Here is a 23,790-nt window from a genome sequence, read left to right as displayed (position 1 = left end):
CTAGCAAGGAGATCGGGCTGAAACTATAGCTACAAGCTATCCAAGGATGGTACTATAGAATGTCACCTCAAGGTAGGCCTAGTGGCGTCATCTCTTGGTTAGGCCGGAAACTTATCAATCCACCCTCGTATCTCCAACTTCTTGAAACGAACAGTAATAGATAATGTTCGTCCATTAACGAACACATAGAAAAACAGGCGCGAATATTACAAATGATTCAAATTGTACTTACCTACAACGCTAAATGATAATTAGAAAGAGGACTGGATAGAAACATTAATCTGAAACAATAAAAAATAAATTAGAAATTGTTGTCCATTACAATTATATATAGATACATGTTTAACTAATCCTTCCAAATATTTCGATGCGGTTTTAGAAATAAAAATAACTCTCAACGTCATTTGAAAAGAAGAAGATACTATCGCGTGTGGAGAACGTTGAACAAAAAAGACATTATTACCTTGTTCGAAATAATAAAACAAGGGAGGAAATAAGACCCTAAGTGATTGTAGTAGGTCATCGGAATGCATATGATGGCCGGGTCGTTGATATCCCAGTAGAAAAAAATCATCATGCTTCCGACAAAACTGAATACGAATGGCGAAAGGTCGGAATAATTTATAGAAGGACAGACACATGGTGCATATATCTTAAGGAATCTTTTTTACCATCAAGTCGTTTGTCTACATCATGTTACGCGATATATATTCATATTCTTCTTTTGCCATTTCGTATTCTTATTATGCGGGAGTAGATGGTGCCTTATCACACATATTTCATTCGATGTCAAAACGTTTTCCATTGGATTCTTTTCCGTTCCAAAACCAGAACGCACATACTACTACTACAACATTAATTTGCATTTCTCCCTATACCACTAAACACAACAACACATACATACTAATGCCTACCAATACTACAGAGAGTCAAAGAGTTTTTCATGCAAATTTCAAGCTGATTGTATTTCTATTAATTGCTATTTCTCATCATTATCATCGTAAGGTCCTCAGTCTTAAGACTGGTTGGACACGCACCTTCACTCCTTCCTATTCTGAGCTAATCTTCGTATTTCCCTAAAACTAGAACAACCCACATCCTTAACTATTTGTAAACAATTAATGTAGGTCTATCTCTACTCCTCTTAACTCCTATTTCTGCCTCTAATATGTCTCTGACTAGACCTTCATGCCTGAGAAGGTGTCCTACTAATCTATTTCCATAGAGTCCTCTGTTTTCCTATTCTTTCTAATACATCTTCATTTCTAGCCTTCTCTATCCACGGTTTCCTCATCATTCACCTGTTCGAACGTCTTTAACCTTTTCTTTTCCGTTGCGTTCACCCGTACAGAGTCGCGTTCCAAACATACACCTTTAACAATCGTTCTAAATTAAACGTTCGTGAGCATAGAAGTGACTCCTTTTTATTGAAGGCGACTGGACCCTGCGTTATCCTCTACTTTATATTTCTACTACTCCTTCCGTCCTGATTTATCTGACTTCCTAAATACTAAAAATCAGCCACTTCTTCTAATTTTCGTCTATTATCTTTATATTCGCTCTTTCCCCACTTATTCTTCCTTTTCATACCAATATTTTTGTTTTACTTTACAAATAACCATTGTCAGATTTACTTAGAAAAAAGTTTCAGATAAGTTATTTTTCGGAAACTTCATATTAAATCAGTATTAGAAAATATACGAGGGTGGATTGATAAGTTTCCGGCCTGACCAAGAAAAACAAGGTTTTTAAAAATTTTTTTTTTTATTTCTCAACATAATCTCCTCCAAGGCTGATACATTTCTCATAGCGGTGTTCCAGTCTATTAATGCCATCTCTATAGACTGATTCGTCAAGCTCCTCAAAATAACCATTTACAGCTTCGATTACTTCTTCATTGTCCGCAAATCTCTTACCGCCAAGCCATTTTTTGAGATTAGGGAACAGAAAATAGTCACTCGGGGCTAGGTCTGGAGAGTAAGGAGGGTGCGGCATCAATTCAAACTTTAGATCGTTGATTTTAGCCGTCGCAACGATTGACGTGTGCGCTGGTGCGTTATCGTGATGAAACAAGATTTTTTTCTTCGCCAGATGAGGTCGTTTAATTTTCACCTCGTGGCTCAAACGTTGCAATAAGTCTGCGTAGTATTGACCAGTGATAGTATTACCCTTTGCAAGGTAATCAATGTATATAATACCTCTTGCATCCCAAAAAACAGTAGCCATAACCTTGTTCGCCGAAAAAATTGTTTTTGCCTTCTTTGGAGTTGGTTCCCCTGGTCCAATCCACTGTTTAGACTGTTCTTTGGTTTCAGGAGTGTAGTGGTGGACCCACGTTTCGTCAACGGTTACGAATCGACGCAAAAATTCGCTTGGATTACGCTTATACAATGACAAATTTGCGGTAGAAATGTTTTTTCGAATCAATTTTTGGTCGACTGTTAGCAAACGCGGCACCCATCTTGCACAGAGCTTTTCCATATGCAAATGTTGGTGCAAAATATGTTGCACACGTTCATATGACATCTTACAGGTCTCAGCTATCTCACGCACTTTCAATCTGCGGTCTCCCAGCACTATTTGATGAATTTTTTCGATCATATCTGGAGTTGTGACCTCAACGGGGCGTCCTGAGCGAGGCCCATCAGAGGTGCTCACACGACCCTTTTTAAACTCGGAAACCCACTGCTTAACGGTTGAATATGACGGGGAGGATGTCCCCAGTGTTGAGTCCATCTCTTTTTTAATTTCCTTCGGCGTTAACCCCTTCAAATAAAAGTATTTGATGACAGCACGATTTTCCTGCTTTTCCATTTTTACGAAAACCACAGAGGCGTCTTGTTCAGCGTGCTGTCAAACCTACACTAGCAAGGAGATCGGGCTGAAACTATAGCTACAAGCTATCCAAGGATGGTACTATAGAATGTCACCTCAAGGTAGGCCTAGTGGCGTCATCTCTTGGTTAGGCCGGAAACTTATCAATCCACCCTCGTATCATCATCATAAGGGCTTCTATTACTGAATATGCTTACCCACTAGGTATAGAAATTTAAAATAACGTTACTAAAAAATCACATTCCTAAGTAGTAGTAGCATCGACCATGCAACTCTTAAAGTAAAAATAAAAATACTAATTAACGTCAGATAGTGCAGGCAGTGATAACATGATGTATGGTGAAGTTCTGGAACGGATACTTCCATAAAGTACGCAATTTCTCTCCCGTATGCACACTTTGCAGAAGAATCCAGCCCCGAAGGACTAATTTGGCTGCGGGTTGTGTTCATTACGGCACTAAAAGCGAGAGCGGTAGATGCCATGAAGCAACTCCTTTATGCAGGGGGTAGCTTTCTACGTAAAGGGTGATGACGGAGTTGTCGAGTGGCGCAGGACGTAATGTGCAAGTAAATTGGCTTTTTTTCGGCGATGCAACTTTCAAAGCCAAAGCAGACGACGCGATGCGTCGCACGTTTCATCCATCCCCTGTTACAACTTGTCTCTCATAACTCAACTTGGTTGCGTCACATCACATCGCCTCGTCTCTCTCATTATACGCCACTCCACTGATTACAACAAAACTCGTCCTTTTTCTTCCAAGTTTTAATATAAAATGCAAATTAGCCAACCGTATAATATCTGGGGAACTTCATGGGTTAGCACTACTGACAACTGCAGATAAAAACTGTTAATTACTGGTTGTATCGTGAGATTACTTGGCGAAACTATCAAGGTCCTTAAAAACGCCTGTTCGATATTATTTCTTCTAGGCGTTTTAACTAAAAACTTTTGGGTGTTTCATTCTCATCAGCCAGTAATGCTAGTGGGCGGGCAGTCCCTCCGGATTACGCCGAAAGGCCCTCTTCAGCCTGCTTTCAGGAATTGTGGGAATGGGTGGGTGGTGGCTCGTGTGAGAAAGTTGAGACAGACGAAATGAAGACAGAAGAGAATGAAAGATTATCTGTGGAATATTACTGCCTCAACATTTGCCTAGGTGATCCAAGGAAACCACAGAAAAACTTGAACCAAGGGAGACGGACCCGGAATCGAACAGGCGTCCTCCCGAATGCTAAGCAATGGTCTAAACCTCTAGGCCATGCCGCTCGGTGGCGTTTTAACTCTAATCGTACATTAATGTTTTGCATTTGTTTACATTACCTCACCTTTAAAAGGTTTTCCTTCTTTTAGACTGATAATACCGAAATTGATATGCCGTTTCGGATTAAGTTGTTGCTCCTATCTCTAGTTTTCTTGGTTCCACCATGTCTATTATTTTGACATTCATTTTCACAAAGTTCAATTTATAAGTAACTGGATTTATTGTTAATTTTCTTATTATTAATATCGTTTCAGACAAGTCCTGACGCTAACACAACGACAAGTGTTCTCACATTTACCCCGACAATTGACGATGATGGAAAGTATCTTTCATGTAGAGGACAGCAGCCGTTAATCCAAGACAGCGGTATAGAAGACGGATGGAAATTGGATATTCACTGTAAGTTATTCTCCGCGTAATAATATGTTTTATGATAATCCTCTCTCTTTTTTATTTTATACAGACGTTCCCGTCGTCACTTTGGAGCTCGGTAGCAATATCAACAGCACTAACATCCGAGAAGGAGAAGACGTCTACTTCGAATGCAACATTAAATCTAATCCGTGGGTGTATAAAGTTAGTTGGAAACACAACGTAAGTAATCAGACAAAAACAGATTGTTGTAATAATACATTTTAAGGAGACATTAAGATTGTCGTTTTAAAGGTTTTACTAATGGGAGTTTTACAGTTCAAAAGGATAGCGAAAATATTTCACAATTGTATTGTTCACAAACTGTACGACATAGAAATCTAAAATTTGGTTTAATAATAAATAATTATGATTCAGATATTTTCAAAAATATAAAAAGGATAAAACTAATTATTATTATTTGAAAATGCTACTGTGGCTGTGTATATGGGATATATTTCATCAAAAATAAAAGCGTCGAGCAACAGACCTGACGGTCGATCGGGGTGAGGACAGCGTAGGTTGTTTGACCTCTTACTATTTTAGGTCAAAATTAAATGCAAATAAACACATCATCATCATAAGGTCATCAGTCCTAAGACTAGTTGGACACGTACCACCACACTTTCCTATCCTGAGCTAAACTTCGCATTTCCCTAAAACTAGAACAGCCCACATCCTTAACTATTTGCGAACAGTAATCTAATCTAGGTCTACCTCTACCCCTCCTAACTCCTGTTTCTGCCTCTAATATGTCTCTGACTAGACCTTCATGCCTGAGAAGGTGTCCTACCAACCTATCTCGCCTATTTTTTATTGACTTCCATAGAGTCCTCTGTTCTCCTATTCTTTCCAATACCTCTTCATTTCTAACCTTTTCTACCCACGATATCCTCATCATCCGCCTATAACACCACATTTCGAACGCTTCTAACCTTTTCTTTTCCGCCGCTCCCACTGTCCATGTTTCGCACCCGTACAACGCCGTGCTCCAAACATACACCTTTAACAACCTTTTTCGAATTTCTAAATTAACCGTTCGCGAGCATAGAAGTGACTTCTTTTTATTAAAGGCGATACGACCCTGCGCTATCCTCTGCTTTATATCCCTACTACTCCTTCCATCCTGACTTATCTGACTTCCTAGGTATCTAAAATCAACCACTTCTTCTAATTTTTCGTCTCCTATCTTTATATTCGCTCTTTCCCTATTTTTTATTCCCTTGCATACCAGTATTTTAGTTTTACTTTTATTTATTTTCATACAGTACTGATCTGTCAGTACCGCTTCCATTTTACGATTTAAAGCTATCTCTAGGTGCTGCTTGGTAGATGCTAATACTGCTGTATCAAAATAAACACATAAAGGATAAATATTCTATGATTGAATAATGTCGATGCGTCGTATTTAACGCTGTGAACTGAGCTTGTTTGGCTTTTGCTGCGTCGTTCGAATGACGATCTTCGAAATTGTAACCAAGAATCGCAAAAAACTTCGTTCCGTTACCGTTACCGTCAGGTTATTTCCAAATAAAAGGGATAGCTCGCCCGAATATAATCTTTAGCGAGAAACTTCAACTGTTTGAAATTATTTGATTTACACAATAATCACAATCGGTGATACAAATCACAATGACAAACTGGTAAAGGCTTTCGTGGCCATAGTTACCTGATACTTCAGTCGTACGTTCCGTAATTGTTTCTTCATCTATATCTAAGAGTTACACTAATTTATTAAAACATTCGTGCCATCTGAGAAAGAAGTTTCTCTCAACAAATTGACATTATTACAACTATTATTATATTCGAATTTCTTCAAAACTAATTTCGTGCCGTGCTCATAAAACTTCTCATTGTGCAGCATTATAAGATGCCGGTAAAGTGAAAAATTTTCGCCGAATTAACAAGGGTGAATTTTTGAAGCGAGAATATAGTCTGCGAGAAGAAGTTGCGAGTTAATTGGATTCTGATTGCTCTCGAATAGAAACTTGCCTTCCCATCTACCTATAGGAACCCACCTACCCACCTGGCTGCCTGCCTGTCTTACTTCATAAGAGCACCGTGATCATCGTCATCGTGTTGTTATCGACCCTCTGAGGGAGCAACGTCGTACGCACCGGAGAAGAAAATGTCAATTTTGTTTCTATTTTATACATAATCAGTTTTCCTGGGTTGAAGTAGGTGGCATGTATATGTAGGGAAAGTATATCAGGGGCTTTTCATAAATTTACAGCGCAAGTAAAAAGGCGAATGATGAGGCTTCGATATAAAAGGGGGAACGGAGAAAAGCTGACTCCAACATGTCTTCCGATTTGCTTTCTTTTAGAAGATAAGATTATCGCCTGTACGATATATTACACTGAAATGTTACACGTTGTAAACAACCTGAAAAAATATAGATCAAACTGATTGGCGACGGCTACATCCAATGTCTTCATGTATACCAATTTTAACTAAAATTAGGTAAATTGATTGGTTACTAAACGGGAATGACAATACATTTAAACAAGTTTAGTTTAGCAAAAACCTAAAAACTGTATTTTAAAGTGTGCCTTTAGACAAGAAAAATTTATCTAAATATGATAAGAACCTCGTGGAACATGCCTGGAGTCATGTGAGGCATGATTAATGAGAAACATTCCTGACTAAAACTTCTCGATTTTGAACTCATTGGGAATGCATTGTACGGAATTGAATATACTTTCCTGATCAGAATTGTTAGGTTTGGAACTGATCTATTTAATCTAATTAGATATTTCTTTTGTGAAATATGTATGACATATTTTAAAAAAGTTTAAAAACTTTTCAAATATTTTTAAAAACCAAATACAATATTTCTTGTGGTTGTTTTCAGCAGGAAACATTAAGATGGGAAATATTCAAAAGACACCCGGCCAGTCCTTTATATATAAAAAAATATTTCAGAAAGGAACGGAGTAGATAAATAAAAGAACGGAGAAGGAACATTCAATTAAATTTTGTATTTAGCTTGAGAATGAATAATAAATTTTATTATATACTATCGTCATAAAGATAGATAAAGATGTTCAGTCTCTCAGAGTCTCTGAAAGCGAGACTCGAGTCTCCCTCTCTCATCGAGTCTCTCTGGTGTCGCTGAGAGGGACTGTCAAAAAATCTATTCAGCGTCTCTGAATGAGAGACTAGAATCTCTCAATAAGTGGTATCTCGATAGACATGGTTAAAATTTCAACATATTTCAGAGATCCCTGTCTTTCTATGAGAGAGCCGAATCCCTCAATTTTTCAGTTTTATTCATTCAGTCTCTTTGAGAGAGACTCGAATTTCTGAATTAACAATTTTATCGTTCGAGTCTCTCATACAGAGACTGTGAGAGATTCATAAAAACACCTAGACAATAACTGACAGACTGTGAGAGACGCTGAAAGACTGTGAAAGACTGAAAACTTTTGTCTAGGGATTTAATATCCTGTAACCCAATCTTTCCATTTGAATGCGCAAAAAAACTTCGCATATCACAGACTTTGTTTGTTACGGGAGTTTTCAGCCTCTACTAAAAAGCAAAAAGTGTGTCAATATTTTCTAATTTTCCTATCTAATTTTTTTCCCGTGGGACAGAGCAGTTACAGTTAATATGGAATTCATTCTTCGTAGCAAACCTATTGTACGTATTTGCATAGAAAGCTACGCTCTTTTGGAAAGAAAGAAAACAACAGTAGAAGAAAATGTCTTACGATTACGGGGCGCGTTTTTAATTCAATTTTCTTGAACGAGCGACGCAGCAATTACAGTCAGTCACTGCCATCTTGATAACAAATCGTCCAGTGAAAATGACAAGGGCGACAACGTAACGGACAGACGAAGATAAATATATTAGCGTAACTGATGCGTCCCGGGGGAACTGGCTATGCTCCGGAATCTGCTACTGCTGGAAATTGCCCTCCACGTCGACTATATGACGACCGTTCGCCACCGCCCTCCTCCTACTACACCCTCTTCTTGTACCGGAAGTCCTATAGCTTACGAGATCCAGACTCCCAGAGCTGAGTACTCACCCGACCAACCGACAGACCGACTTCTTATTGTAGTCATATTACACAGCTGAACGTTTATGTTCGAGCGAATTCCCTCGATTCAGCTTTTATGCTTGCAGTCGCTATTTGTCCACCCGACAATATAACGAACGGACCACGAGATTCAATGCGTCCATTGAATCCGTAATGGTTTACTTGCATGTGCCCCTTACGCCGAACGGAATTTCTAACAAAAATAATAACTGAATAGAACATTCAAATACAACAGTCAGTATTGAAGTTCTACTTCTTTTGGTACGCTGGGAATAAAATTTTAGTGTGCAACGGAAGTTGCGCGCGCACAGCTAACAGAGTTCGGCAGAGTAAGTTCGCAACCTGGCCAACAAGGGTGACATTGCGCTAAGATATTATTTATTTACGTAAATCGAATACATTGTTTAAATAATTACACAATTATTATTATGTATATATTGGTTAAATAACCACGGACTTAGATAAATCAAAGTACAATTTCAACCTATACTTATTCGACTATTAAACAAAATATTTTAATGAATTTGTTAAAAGTTGCACAGGAATTCTATAAGTCCAAGAAAACAAAAAATCGATCATTTTTTCATTGATTTTCGTTTATTTCTACGCCATTTTCTCTGTAGAAACGTTTAGTCCTTTCTGCTCATTATTACAGCAGATTGTTTTTATAATGGCTGTAATTCATTTAAATGTAACTTCCTTTTTGTTGTTCCAGGGAAAGCTGCTATACAACAATGCGGCCGCAGGGACAATTGTTAGCAATCAAAGTTTGGTACTTCAGGCCATAACTAGACAAAGGGCGGGACTGTATACGTGCGTCGGTAGTAACCAAGAGGGTGACGGAGAAAGCAACCCCGTGCAATTGAACATAAAATGTAAGCCTATTTTCTTATTTTTTTTTTATGTTATCGTGGAAGAGGGGAAATCTTCAGAAGACACCCAGCCGTCCGTACGACTGGGTAGTGTCGGATTCCCGAGGAAGAAGAACTCGGACCTACCGACTCACAAATACCTCTATCTGATTCTCTCCATTCATATTCCATATGAATATTAGCTTCAATCCTAAACAGTATGCACCATTTAAGACAGGTTAGGTTGGACTAACTAAAAGATACAAAAGAACTTTGATCAATCAAACCTATAGGCGTCGGAAAACCTCTATAAGTAAAAGAAAAGTTAGAGGTTACTCCTTCAGATCTTGAAGCTTCCTTTACTTAAAATACACTTGTTATACCTGAAGGATCATATCTGTCAACGTCAAGGATACTATTAATTGAAAGGTTATTCATAGGTCGTTTGTGGAACTAGATTCGCATTAAGGGTGAATTTACACTGCTTATAGACACGTAGCTCTTTAAAAAACTTCTTGATTCCCCTTTATGTTAAAAACTCTTCACATTTTTTCTGAACTTTAGCTTAAGCGAGGTTCTAATATTTTAATCCAGTGGAAAGTTTAAAATCATTAATTGTGGTTGTAAAGTAAAGTGGAAATCTTCCAGTAGGGCAATTTTAAAACATAATGAGTGCACGGCTTTGTAAAAAGTTCCAGCTAAAACTGTCCCGATAGATTTTTCTTGGTTATTAAATTGTCAAACTAATACTTGTATCTAATCCTTTTCAAGTTTATACTAAATGCTACACCTACTTCAGTGACATTTTAAATAACTTAAATCGACATAAATACAGGTAAATGTATACCTAAGGTTGGAGAGTTAATGGGGTCTACCCCCCACCGAAATTTCAAAAAATATGAATTGTACAAAAATAAATATAACACGAATAATATAGGAACTTCACATCGAATTTCTAATGTTTTTCTCAAATCAAATAAATAAAAGATTCTTGTAACATTATTGCTATTATAATTATAATATGCAGAAAATGCTACCCTCCTTTGCAGAAAAGGTATCAGATGAATTCATAACATCACTAGTCCAGGTCTTTATTAAAAAGTGTCCAAATACCCCTGAACCACTGTTTGTAGGGATAGGTAATTCTTATGTCGCGAAGATATTGGTCTAAAAAAATCATATGAAGTAAAGCTTGACAAATACATGATATTCGTTAATGCTCTAAAACACTGTAGTCTTCTATTTTCCTAATATTTCTAATATTTATTTCTATAACGACAGCAGTTGAGAGAATTTCCTATACCTTTCTCATTATTAGTTAAAAAATTAGTTCGCAACGAGCTGTTATTATTTTAACTTTTAATGAATGAAAAGATATGATCTCGTTCGTATTGTTCGTTCATTCTCGTCATAGATTAACTTATCATTATTTCTCATGCTTTATATCTGTTGGTTTTTGTAAAACCCCCCTTGAACGAAAATCCTAGTCGCGCCCCTGGGAACGACAATAAAATTCGTGAACATTATTGATGCAGTTTCGTTTTCTCGCATTCCATCACAGTCACTCGCCAAGTCAGTGAGTCTAACAGATTTATCTTCTATTCCTCTCCCTCCTTGTCGTTCGCTCTCCCTCGTCACTCCTCATTTCTTCCTCTACCACAAAATCCGCTCGTGCTAAATCTTTCGCCAAATAGCCGATTTTAATTAATTCGACTTTAGTCAGCTGTCACTGGTTACAACAGCGGAGGTCCTTCATTATTTCAGATTGCGGAATTTGCTGACTTTTAATTGTACCTTAAATATCGCAATTTGTCTTTTCCCGAATTTCTAATCGAACAGAGAGCCGGATGGTTAAGTACAATCTTTTCAGAAAATAATTGCTAGTGAAAGTACTGGTTAAAAATGTGTTGCAAATTTAAGTTTATAAAACAATACCACATTTCTCTAGTGGGTTTGAGACACTTTGAACATTTGTACGATATAATTCAACGCATTAGTGAATTAATTTTCTGAATTAACTTTACCCATTACAGAGAGCAAAAACAATTATTGCCGCTGTCACTCCCTCGCCGGGAATCGAACCCGGGCCCCTGATTTTACGCACCGGTACAGGGACTGATAGGAGAAACAATTTTTGACGTGACAACGTCTTATAATTCGATGGAGCCGGCTGCACGCACGAAAAAACATGACTCATGCGGCGTTACCTCGCTCTGAGGCGTTCCATTTAAGGCTTGAAGTGCAAGCGAGAGCGCGGAACGAGCGACAATCGTCCTCCGCGTTCGGCAGCGTTTGACATCTGCCTCTCTCCTACTTGAGTGAGCGATGCGCCTGCGTGGACAGCTGCTATACAATAGTACATTTCCATTTACTTCCTTCTCTATATCCATACAAAATATCTATCAAACAAATAAAATTAAAATTTTCTTTTGAAAAATGAAACCATTCCATCAGTATTTTTTTATGACGTTGTCACGTTCAACTATCGTCAGTAAACCGACTTTACAGACAACCGATTTTTTTTCGTATTAATTTGAGGCTATCTGTAGTGGGTAAGGTTAATTAAAAAAATTAATTCACTAATACGTATAACGGGTTTGTTTTAGATAAAAATTTTACAATGACCATTTGAAGTCCATTAAATAGTTTCATGTGGTTTGTGATGGGGTTGGTTCGAGAAAAAATTTTACCCATTGGCATATTGTTACAGTTGCTCCCGTATGCCGTCTGGGTCAACCGAAAGTTTTCGGGGTCGCCCGGCACGAACTGGCAAAGATCCCGTGCGACCTGGAGGCAAATCCGGACAAAGTTAACTTCACATGGAAATTTAACATCAGCGGCGAGACAATCGATATACCTCAGTCGCATACTATCGCGGACAAGACGAGAAGCATAGCTTCGTACAAACCGATGACCGAGAAGGACTACGGCACCCTATTGTGCAAGGGCACCAACGAAGTCGGCGAACAAAAAGAACCGTGCGTCTTCTATATTACACCTGCTGGTAAGTCCAATCAAAATTAATTCAAAAGTAATTGCTGAATCGTATTACACACGGCGTTACCGATTTAGAGTATTGAATGTAACAATTTTCCCCGAAATTAACAAAGAAACTCTAAGAGGGTGTCTTGGATAGTCCTTAGGGTTCTCTACGTTATTGTTTTTGTTTAACAGGATGTCTTGAAACACCCATTTGATTTCTATTTAAAAAAAATTGAATAGTTAATAAATAAATTATGTAGTTTCTTTCAGGGTGGCGGTCAATTAATTACACAACTATTGTTTCTTGTAACGTTTCAGTTTATTTAACCGTCTTATGACTTTTGTGTGTTATTGCTTGTACACAGATAAAAAAACTACATAATTTAGTAGTAACGGTCTGGAATCTAACTTAAATTAATGAATAAAACAGTATAAAATAAATGTTAAACTTAAATTATTGATTAAGCATTTTTTTATTAATTTTATTTTGACTTCTTGCTCCGCAATGTCAAAGTCTCAACTTATTTTTGGTTGGGTATACTAACAAGTGGATGAAATAGTTTGATACTTTTTATTTGAATCATAATATAACCATTCCTAATATTTGGACTTCGTTTTTACTAAAAATACATTTGATGCGATTGTAAAATAACCAACGTAATCGATAACATAAAAAAAAATTTTTAGTAGTTAGCAAACTACAACTCGTTTCGGTAGGTTTACATTCTCTAGGGTACTTTGGTCGAAATACCTGAATTTAGTGTCAGAATTCAAATATAAGGGTTTCCGATTTTTTCGGCTTCGTACATTTTTTAGAAAATTCTACTTCAGAACAATCGTATAAATATTCGAAACCGTACTAGGTAAGAACCACCCTAATAAAAATGTACCTACCTTTCACTTATTCTAAACAGATGTTTGATAACCGGTGGTCGACCGGCAAACCCTAAAGCACACGAACGTTTCAGAATGTTCTCGATTCTTTCGATTCACTCTAGAACATTCTACAAATTTAAACATTCGAGAATATTCTAGCTGAAGACAACGCCAGAAATATTCAAGACCACTCTAGTATATTTACACTTATACTAAACTGGTAAAATGGTATTTGGTGGCTGATGATCGACCTTACAACCCCTATACGCACCAAACTGGAGGGAATTGAAACGTTAAAAGAGATTTCGTATATTTTTTTAGAACACCGGTAGTCTACGTTGAGTGGTTGCGGCTACAAAGTAATATACGAAAACTATTCTTATTTATATATGTATTGAACTGTATACCATGTCCGTTAAATATAAATTTAAAATTATCAGATCTCAAATATTTCATATAACAATAAATCGTTATTGTGGAACTAATGGAAACGTTTACATGAACAAATTGGAGACAGTTTTGAGTGATATTTTTTAGTTTTGTTTGCGAAGTCGCATAATGTCGAATCGCCTTGTCGTTTACGTTGCCAAAAAAAGAGACATTCGAGTGTAGAATTTATCAAGCGGGCTTTATTACGCGATAGGGCATAAATACGGAGTAAATAATGCTGCTTTTAAGGGTCTCCAGGCTCCTTCTTAAAGATAAGGACAGGAGGGGGAACGCGATTTTATAGTGCTAATAAATCTCCCAAGTATTTGCTCCTGCTCCATAAATACTTTATCATTTTTATTAAACCGATATATTGCAGCGGAGGCGTGAGTGGCTGCACTGCTGCTGCTCGTATTGATTCCAGCACAATTGAACTCAAAAGAAGGATAATAAATAGTCACCGGGAAGAACAACCTGCCACCCTTTTTCATTTCATAACAATTTGAAAACAACCAAAAATTGATGTGTTTTGTTTGCTGCTAAAGAAAGAATAATTAACGTAAAATTGGAAAAGTTTGCACCAAAAATAATCATGGGACTACCCGAGATAAAAATGTTCAGTCTCTCAGAGTCTCTGAAAGCGAGACTCGAGTTTCCGTCTCTCATCGAGTCTCTCTAGTGTCGCTGAGAGAGACTGTCAAAAAAACTATTTAGCGTCTCTGAACGAGAGACTCGAGTCGCTTATAGAGAGATTCTCATTTCGTATCCAGTCGCTGAACGAGAGACTCGAATCTCTTAATAAGTGGTGTCTCGATAGACATGGTTAAAATTTTCTAAATTCAACATATTTCAGAGATCGCAGTCTTTCTACGAGAGACCCGAGTCTCTCAATTTTTCAGTTTTATTCATTCAGTCTCCTTGTGAGAGACTCGAACCTCTGAATTAACAATTTTATCGTTCGAGTCTCTCATACAGAGACTGTGAAAGATCCATAAAAACACCTAGGCAATAACTGAGAGACTGTAAAAGACTGTGAGAGACGCTAAGAAAGACTCTGAGAGACTGGAGAGAGACTGAAAATTTTTGTCTAGGGTAATCAATAAAAAGGTACTCAGTTGTTACACACAAACTAGCAATAATAAAAATAAATAATTTTCAATTTCAGTAAGCAATAAACATTAACAGGTGGCGATATACTTCCTGTTATTCCCTATATTCTATAAACTAATTTCTGTGGAACAGGTAGCTGGTAATCCTGCTTAAGTTGTGCTGATGAAAACTAATAAGATCGAAATTGTATGGTAATCCACGTCTTGTAAGGCATTTTGAGACCGAATAACCGTAATCCAAAAAAAATCTATAAAACAGTTAAAAAAAGTCGGAAAAGTCCGGGCTCCATGATAAATTTTCCTTGGAAAATATCAGAAAAAAAATCTGAAAGCGTTTTTCGATAAAACTTTTGAAAAAACATTTTAAAAGTGTAGTATTTTGTATAAATTTTGTTACCTAATATATATGTAACATTAATTTCAACTTTACAACATTCAATCTCTTCGTATCCTAGCATAAGACCTAACAATTAGGTAAAATTCGACATAACTCTATTGCTACAATATCTCACCGATATTTGGCAAATGTGATTGAAATAATTTTTCAGCGTATCTTCGCAATCTTTTTAAACTGGCTAAATATCCTATGAAAGCTCTAGCAAGTTTACGAAGATGAAAGTTTAAATTGCATTTTAGATTTTGAGCGTCAGAAGAGATTTAAAGAAGGTCGGGGAGAGTTCCTGACGATGATCCTCGTCTTAGCTGTCTTGTATGTAGCCGATTAGATGATCTATGCAATATAAATATGACTTATTGTAAACGATACTAAACCATAATATTTCGTAAATGGTACGCTTAAATTAAATTTCCTTCATTTAAAAAAAGCTTCACAACGTTGCTCTACTCTTTTCACTTTATGTTTCATACGACTTTTTCGTAAATATTAAAAGACTACCAGACTATCAGAATAGCATCAATTTTGCATTCAATGTCATAGATTTCTAAATACGGTAGGTATATTTATCTATTTTGTTTTAGGAAAACCGGACCCTCTTGCAAATTGTACAATTCTAAACCAAACTGCTGATTCGTTGAACGTTGACTGCTTGGAGGGTTTCGATGGCGGTCTGGATCAATTTTTTGTGATGGAAGTATACGATGCGCAAAGCAGAAAACTTGTGAGCAACGTAACATCGAAAAGCCCGATTTTCGCAGTCGGAGGCCTCGAATCTGGCCTCGGGTTTGAAGTAGCGCTTTACGCTGCAAACAAAAAGGGACGAAGCGATGTTTCACGATTGCACGCGTCAACCCTCAAATCAGCAGAGAAACACACAGGTACGATAAACTCTTATAAAATTGGTGAATTATCCCTGGCGTGGGCCCAAGTTAGTAGGTATACTTCATTTACTTTCTGTAGCGATGTGCCCCTACCAATGTCTTGGATGCGCGTTGGCAAAATTGTAGGTAGGGAGAAAAAAGCTCATCATACTCTCGACTTTTGTTCATTAAACATACTTTTTCATACAGTACCTGCCAAAAGTTTTGTTCAATCATGAATAGTAGTGCGAGTCGAAAACAAGCGTTGAAGCCTTTAATATGTCTTCAAATATAAATAAGTATCTCGTTGATATTTTCAGTAGTAATTGGTACTAATAAGAGCACATTTGAGCAAAGCAATTGTGGCGGATAAAATAGTCAATTTTTCCGTGCAGTACTGTACGGATTATACGCTCCTCACCGGTTAAGAGTTTGGCCGAGAGTTGTCTCCTTTCTTTTCTGGTGCTATTCTTTTCTACATTGCGCCGGTCAAACTGAAGGTCACATCGCTACAGAAAGTAAACGTAGTATATCAGGTGCTGTTAAGGTACGTAAAAACATTACTCGTTTTTCTTAAAGTCTGAGTGCTGATTTTTACATAATGTTTCACAAAATATTGTAAAAAATTGATAATCAACACTACCAGACACTGCCTATCGGTGATAATTTCTGCCAGACGTTTCAAAGTTCGCAAAAACGTCGTAACTTTATGCTTACAGTCTGTCTTCATTTTCTAGTTTTTCACTTAGGGAACTATTTCAATACTTTTTGTAAACAGTTAGATCAATTGCAGTGGATAAACATCCCCCAGACACAACAGACACAATAAAAATGTCGCGCTTATGATTAGCGATATTTTAATTGTATATGGGGGATATTTAGTCCCTACAATGGGTCCGGTTTCTTAGAAAATTATTGAAATACTTTTGAAGTGTCTTTAAGAAAAGTGAGTAATAATTTTACGTACCTTTAGCACCTGATATCTGCAAACGGCCCAAATTAGCAGGTATGCATACGTTCCAAATACATACTAACCCTACTGTATCCCAACCATTCTGTTAGTTATAGTGTCTGAAGGTTTTGGAATCTTGGACAATTCATATTAAATACAACTTTCAATAACGTTGCTTTTTTCCGTTGATACTATCGCAATTCTTACATACTGTAATAGTTTTGTCGTAGATGTAACAAAATTTTATTTGTCGACGAAGTCGCCTTCAATGTCATCAGAAATAAAACAAGCTATTTAGGTACGCAATAAAATCGAATTGGTAGGAAAGTAGGACGAAATATCGAAATCCAGGGTTGAATGCTTCGATCTAGAAACTCCCACTGGCGACCGACTTCGATGCCGTTCGCGTAATTGCCATCGTATCGAGTAGCGAACAAGCGCGGGAAGGCGAGCAAAAACAGACAGCCCGAGGTGTTGCGAAATTGCACTTTTGACAACTCAAAATTGCCTTCTAACAAAGTTACGCTTCTGGTACAGATACATGTACGATTCCATCCCTTTCTCTCGCACCCTAGCAGTTTCTTCCGCGCGCGCTCTCTGTCTCCGGTGGTTTATTTATAGAACGGAAGTCAGGAAGTTTTTGAAACGGAAAGCACTGATGGACCAATTTACCCCTGTTACAAGAGAAAAATTACACGACGTAAAGAATTCGTTGCGATTACCCCAGTTCTCAACAACAACGAAATCCCTTTATAACACAGTAAATTTATCAATGTGTCAAATAATTAAACTTCCATAGTCTCTTATAAATGTAGTTAGTCAATGTACAGTCAAGTTGTTTCCTATATTAACCCTTTGCACTCCGAAATTGTGTTTAAATGTTCTAGTTGACAAATTGACGAAGGCTTTCGCGGCCAGTAGGTGAACTGATGCTGCCCCCAGTCGGGTCTAATAACCGTTGTCGGTTGCAGTTACTTCCCAACGTTTCGCTAGCACCAGTGACGAGCTTTTTCAAAGTTTCTTCCATCTCTGATGCTGTATGTGGACATAGCCCACCTTTGAAGAAGCTACTCGTGCTAGCGAAACGTTATAAAACAACTTCAACCGACGAAGGCTTTTACACCGAATCAGGGCATCATCATTTCAGGTAGGTACTTTTTGATAAGATAATTCGAAAAGCGCAAAACCTAGATCTATAATTCTATTGATTTTCTGGAAAAATGAAATGTTTATCATCGCTTTCAATTAGAAAAAAGCTTCTTACGGTACTCAAGACATTTTAAAAGTAAATAACTCCTTACACCCTTATTGAAATAATATGGATTCGGTTCCCCTATCCGGGCAGAAAAAAATGATAAGGTCTTTATTTTTTTACAGCCATGTCTCCTCTTCTTATCCATATCACCCCCATAATAGGCACCTTGGCAGGCGTAGTGGTTGCTATCGTTCTGATGGCGGTTATCATTGTGGTGGTAATAAGATGTCGAGGTCGTGGTGAACACGACGAAAAACTACATGCAGAGGGTAGTTTATTGTCTGGTAACGGTCACCATCATCGTAGTGGTGGTAGGAGGGGAAGTGTTTCCAACAGAGGCGACCAAACCAGTTGCGAACCACTGAACAGACAACTGAATTGTAGTGTCGATAGTTTGGATGAGAAGAATCCTGATTTGATTCCGCACGAAAATGATGAAGAATACCAGGAAGAAGAAAGAGCTTTTGAACGATTAAATAACGTCCAAGTAAGGCCGTTCTTGTCTGTCACTACTGGAAGGAGCAGTCCTTATGGAGCATTTGATCCACATACAAACGTAAGTCCTTCGTATTTCTTCTATTTTAAAAATTGCAAATGCAGTCCTTTTTTCTGTCCTTTCAGGTTAACGAAATGACTTACGCCGAACTTTCTCTATGCAATCGACAAAATCCTCACGTCATCTACAACAATCAATCGACCCATTTGTTGAACGTTAAGCACAAACATGAACCTGTCGTTTACTCTCAAATTCAAACGACTGCAGCGTATCCATCTCAACATCAGCATCAACAACAGCAGTCACTTCTGCAACCGTTGAGTCCCCCAATTTCCGCATCCCTCCCGCGACTACATCATTCCGGCCATATGCCCATGTACGTAACCAGACGATTCCAAGATGATCTCCGGGGCAACGTAACTCCTCCGCAACAGCAACAACAACTGCAGCACGAAGAATGTACTTCTTCACAAACTCCGCTAATCAACCCACGAATAAACGAGGTGAGTGATCATAAAAAATATTCGTCTTCAGTTTAAAAATAAATAACAACATGAAGATACTACAGTTATACTCAAATGGTTATCCTAATATAAGTTTTGAACAGTCCAATACTGTTGGGGCTTTTCTCCATTTGTCTGACAATGCTTTTTCTTTCCATTTTTAAAGTGAAACTTTTATTACATCGCCTCAAATTTTTTCGTGCATCTATCGCATGTCGCATCACAGCCGGCCGCGGAGTAGGGGTAAAACTGAAAGGCGCTCGGCAGTGCAACCAAGGCCAATATGGCCCATGGCTTGTATGAGCTAACCATGCAGCAGTTATATTCTCACACATTCCTGCAAGTGCATGACAATTACATTTACAGACTGAAACTCAATGCGAAGATGAAATTATTGATAGAATAACTGAAGTTCAAAATGATTCAGTGACTTCAATAAATATTGTTCTCAGTTGATTATTATTTCCCATTATCATTCCCATTTTCCAATCATTAAGAGAAGATTAAGAACGCGATTTTAATTTTAATACCCTAATCTCGCACATTTATGTGAATGGAGATTGTTTTAAGAACGAATCTCAATGAGCCATTACGAACGAAAGATAACTCTAAAGTAAAGTTAACTTTTTTAGTAATATTTAATCTAATGTCGACATACCCTTTTCTGTATTATTAATTTTACCCTTCGACTTCGCAATATCCTCAGAGACATGACAAAACTCCGTTACATTTTTTTCACCTTATTACAGCAACGATCTCGCGCCCCCTTCGACAAACAACATCATAACGGCAGTGTGATGAAACTCTGACCTGTCAGGGTTGTGTTTCGTCGTTGTGGACGATATAAGATTTTCGCCTTCGGTCTCCGCGATGTATTCTTGTCGCCAGTCTCGTCATAGTAAGTACTCCCCTTCTCTCCGTCCACCCCCGTGGTCTAATGAAGGCTCTTGTGCTCTTATTAAAATTTAAGGTTATCACTGTCAGCACAGGCTGTTGAAAGATCTTGCCTCATCAGTTCGTTGCGATGCGGGCGTGCAAGATAATAGTCAAAGTTCCGGGATTAATTTAGCTCTGCCACGCACATGAGGGTTGGCGCGCGGTTACGTTATATTTACGCTTATTTATGTACAAGATAAAGGTCGCAGTCGATGGCTGTTCTATCTAATATCGTCGGCAATGTTGTTCCGAAAGCTTTTAATAATTAGTTTTGCAAAATACCACGAAACCACCGCAGAATAATTTTAGCTTTTTGAAACAGAAGGTACTTCTTGGAACGAGAAAATTTCAGAGTTATAGGAAAAGCCTGATTGAATCAAACATAGGGTTTCGATAAAATTTAATTTTCCTCGAGCATTATCAAATATACCCGCCGCAAATACCATTACTTGGATTATCTGAAATTGGAAACGGTTTTCATACAAACAAGATCTCATATAACGAGGGGCTATTAAAGTTGAAACAAAAACGAACGATAATAATTAGATATCAATAAAAAGCTATACCTAAATGTGATTTATACCATCGGTGGTGCAAGGATTATAAAAATAGTAGAATTTGGTTAATTGTTACACAAATTTTTTGAAAAATACAATTGTTTCGAAATTAAAGTTAAAATGTTTCCAAAAACTATTTACAATTTAATTGCTGGAAACGATGCAATTAAAAGGTGACTGGGTCGTGTACATTTTGATTTGTTTATTTACAATATTGGAGTAAATACCTTTAGAAGTGGTCAGGTTTTCTAATACCTTTCTTTACCTTTTGTTACATTTGTGTAAAATATTGATTTCATCAGAAATTCTATTTCGCTCTCTATTTCTACTTTTTATCGTTCTCCCACATTGTCCAATGTAAATTGCTTTGCAACTATCACAAGAAAATTAACAAACTCTATCTTATCTTAACTGCGGTAGTGTTAGTTATAATTTATTTTTTTTTAATGACAGGCTGATATCTAAACAATTAGTGAGTCATCATCATCATAAGGTCGTCAGTCATAAGATTGGTTGGACACGACCTCCACTTTTTTCTATCTTGTGCTAATCTTCTCTAAAGCTAGAGCAACCCATATCCTTAATTATTTGCGAACAGTAATCTAATTTAGGTCTATCTCTACCCCTTCTAATTTCCGTTTCTGCCTCTAATATGTCTCTGACCAGACATTTATGCCTGAGAAGTTGTCCTATTAAACTATCTCGCCTATTTCTTATAGACTTCCATAGAGTCCTCTCTATCCACGATATCCTCATCATTTGCCTGTAACACCTCATTTCGAACGCTTCTAACCTTTTTTTTCCCGCCGTGTCCACTGTCCATGTTTCGCACCCGTACAACGCCGTGCTCCAAACACACCTTTAACAACCTTTTTCGAATTTCCAAATTAACAGTTCGCTCTTATTCTTCAAAAGCTACAAATCGTAAAAATAATGGCAGTAGGTAACAGAAAATATAAAACTTAAAATTTGTATTGGAAAAAGGCTTAAGTACCACCAAGCTTTGTCTTTTTCAAGTCTTTTTATTTTCTAGTACCAGTCTTCATTTTTTACTTTTTATAGATACCTAATCAGGATTCTTTAATTGTTCTGTTTCTTTTATAATTTTGGTATTTCGAGTGAATATCGATTTTTTTTTTATTGTGCAGAGTAAATTTTCTCTTTACACAATTTAGCAGAAACGATTCGGCGATAAAAAGTGTCTCGACTGAATTTTGCACCGGGTTATAACACTCATCCTAATGACTAATAAAAATGCATAACACGTTAAGGGCAACTCCTGCCCATATTCTTCTTTTGTCTTTTCTCACTCGCGAGATAGTCGCCGCTACTATAATACAGCAGGCACTACATACACCCACCTGCCCCTCGCCTACTACCACCGACTGCACAGACCGCGAGCAAGCGATAGCGTGCAGTAGCGGTAGTTGATAATGTACTGCAGTTCGCGGCTCTCCTGCGGTTTATAAATTCTCGGAACAAAGCAGTTCTTTATGAGTCCCTTTAAAGCCATGTACCTACTACAGTGCTGTACCATCCGCAAGAGTAGTTTTATCGCTTTTTACAATGCACTAAGCAAAAATAAAATTTTGTCTTTCAAATAAAATTATCTCTTCGATTATAGACAAAATTTTTAGGGACTAGGTGACCTATTATGAAAAAAATCTCGTTATTGTAAGTGCAACCTGATATACACGTACTGTTATTAGAGTTCTTCCAGTCTTGGTCTCGCGAGAATTATTAAAAAGAAACGCAAGTATCAGATTAAATGAGCAAGACCCAAGACTTAACACGCAAGACCAAAACCGAAACTGTATGACCAATACCGAATAAGCAAGACCATCAAGATCAATACCAAAAACGTCCCGTTGTTTAGCGCCCCTTTGTTTACACTTAATTAATTATCAGTAACATCAGAAAGAGTATTGTTTTGATAAATTGAGCATCATTTGATGTGAGATATGATTAGAAACCAATTAGTTATATAACTCTGAATTCCACCATTTCTACTGTGTAATTAAAAGATGTTTCAGTCAATTTATGTTCATTCCATTCTAAACAAGAGGCAAGTGATTATATTGACAAAATTCTTCTGAAACACGATTGCTAATTATTTATTGTATATGCACATTCTTTTAAGATTAATATTGCGAATTAATTTTTTTGGTTTAAAGTAAGGTTGCCAGACCGCTTTTGCTGAACTAGAGAAACAAAGTCTCTGATTTCTTTAGGAAAAAAATTTTACGAGTTGACAAAAAGTGGAGCAGTACTTTAAAAGATTTATAGTAATCGGGACCATAAAGATTTTAGCAACAAATGTGCACGGCTGAAACGAAAATAGAAATGTAAGAAAATGGAAGACTATTATGTTTTATAACACACAATGGAAGCACTAACGTAATTGTACGGCTCTAAAATCTGGACGTTGCTACCAAGTAAAATAAAGCAGTTCGAAATAGCAGAAAAGCGAATCGCAACGATCGATAGCCAGGTCAAAAGTCACTAAATGGAATAAAAGAAAAGAACCGCATTTAACTTGTACCTACTTACTAAACTATTACACACAAAAGAACTTCCACAACAGTCACCAACAACGAGGTACTTACATAACTATTGTCTACCAAAGCAGAAGATTGATTGAAATGAAATAAGAATCAAACAGAACGAATGTCTCTATCAATGGTCAATAACTACTGTCAGACTTGGATCGCGATCGATTTTATTTGGTCTCAGCAGCACGCCACAGACACTGTCTGCTGCGTCAGTAGATTCATGAAGTGTTAAATCCTATTGTCTAATTAGATCAGCGCGATTTGCAACTTGTTGGTCATTATCAGTATATCATAAGTAGAATCACTACCTTCGCACCTAATTGAGTGTGCCGTCTCCAGGTTGAGTTAGACTGCTGGTAGGCTTGGGTCGTGAGTAAAAAAATTAGGGGTTAAACGATAATTTAGACAACACAAATATTACATACCGTAATTTAGATTAAACAATTTGTCGAACATCAAAAAGTAAAATAAATAATAAAAATAT

General features: G+C 37.2%; 1 protein-coding gene and 1 long non-coding RNA gene across 2 annotated transcripts in view; one reads left to right on the top strand and one right to left on the bottom strand.

Moving 5' to 3' along the window:
- Positions 1-23,790, bottom strand: part of LOC108735134 — a 478,298-nt gene that overhangs the window by 404,626 nt on the left and 49,882 nt on the right. The window contains exon 2 of the long non-coding RNA XR_003231814.1: positions 233-281. This is a non-coding gene — a long non-coding RNA (uncharacterized LOC108735134). The remainder of the gene's footprint in view (positions 1-232; positions 282-23,790) is intronic.
- LOC108735133 (hemicentin-1-like) overlaps positions 1-23,790 on the top strand; it is a 283,534-nt gene that overhangs the window by 252,606 nt on the left and 7,138 nt on the right. The window contains exons 7-13 of the mRNA XM_018466969.2: positions 4,349-4,493; positions 4,558-4,688; positions 9,267-9,426; positions 12,113-12,406; positions 15,777-16,073; positions 18,385-18,818; positions 18,884-19,261. Of these exons, the coding sequence (XP_018322471.1) occupies positions 4,349-4,493; positions 4,558-4,688; positions 9,267-9,426; positions 12,113-12,406; positions 15,777-16,073; positions 18,385-18,818; positions 18,884-19,261 (1,839 nt within the window). The remainder of the gene's footprint in view (positions 1-4,348; positions 4,494-4,557; positions 4,689-9,266; positions 9,427-12,112; positions 12,407-15,776; positions 16,074-18,384; positions 18,819-18,883; positions 19,262-23,790) is intronic.

This window comes from Agrilus planipennis, unplaced genomic scaffold (genome assembly GCF_000699045.2).
Source record: "Agrilus planipennis isolate EAB-ADULT unplaced genomic scaffold, Apla_2.0 scaffold34, whole genome shotgun sequence".
Lineage (NCBI taxonomy): Eukaryota > Metazoa > Arthropoda > Insecta > Coleoptera > Buprestidae > Agrilus > Agrilus planipennis.
The sequence above is the reverse complement of the archived record's forward strand: the minus strand, read 5'-3'. Positions and strand labels throughout refer to the sequence as shown.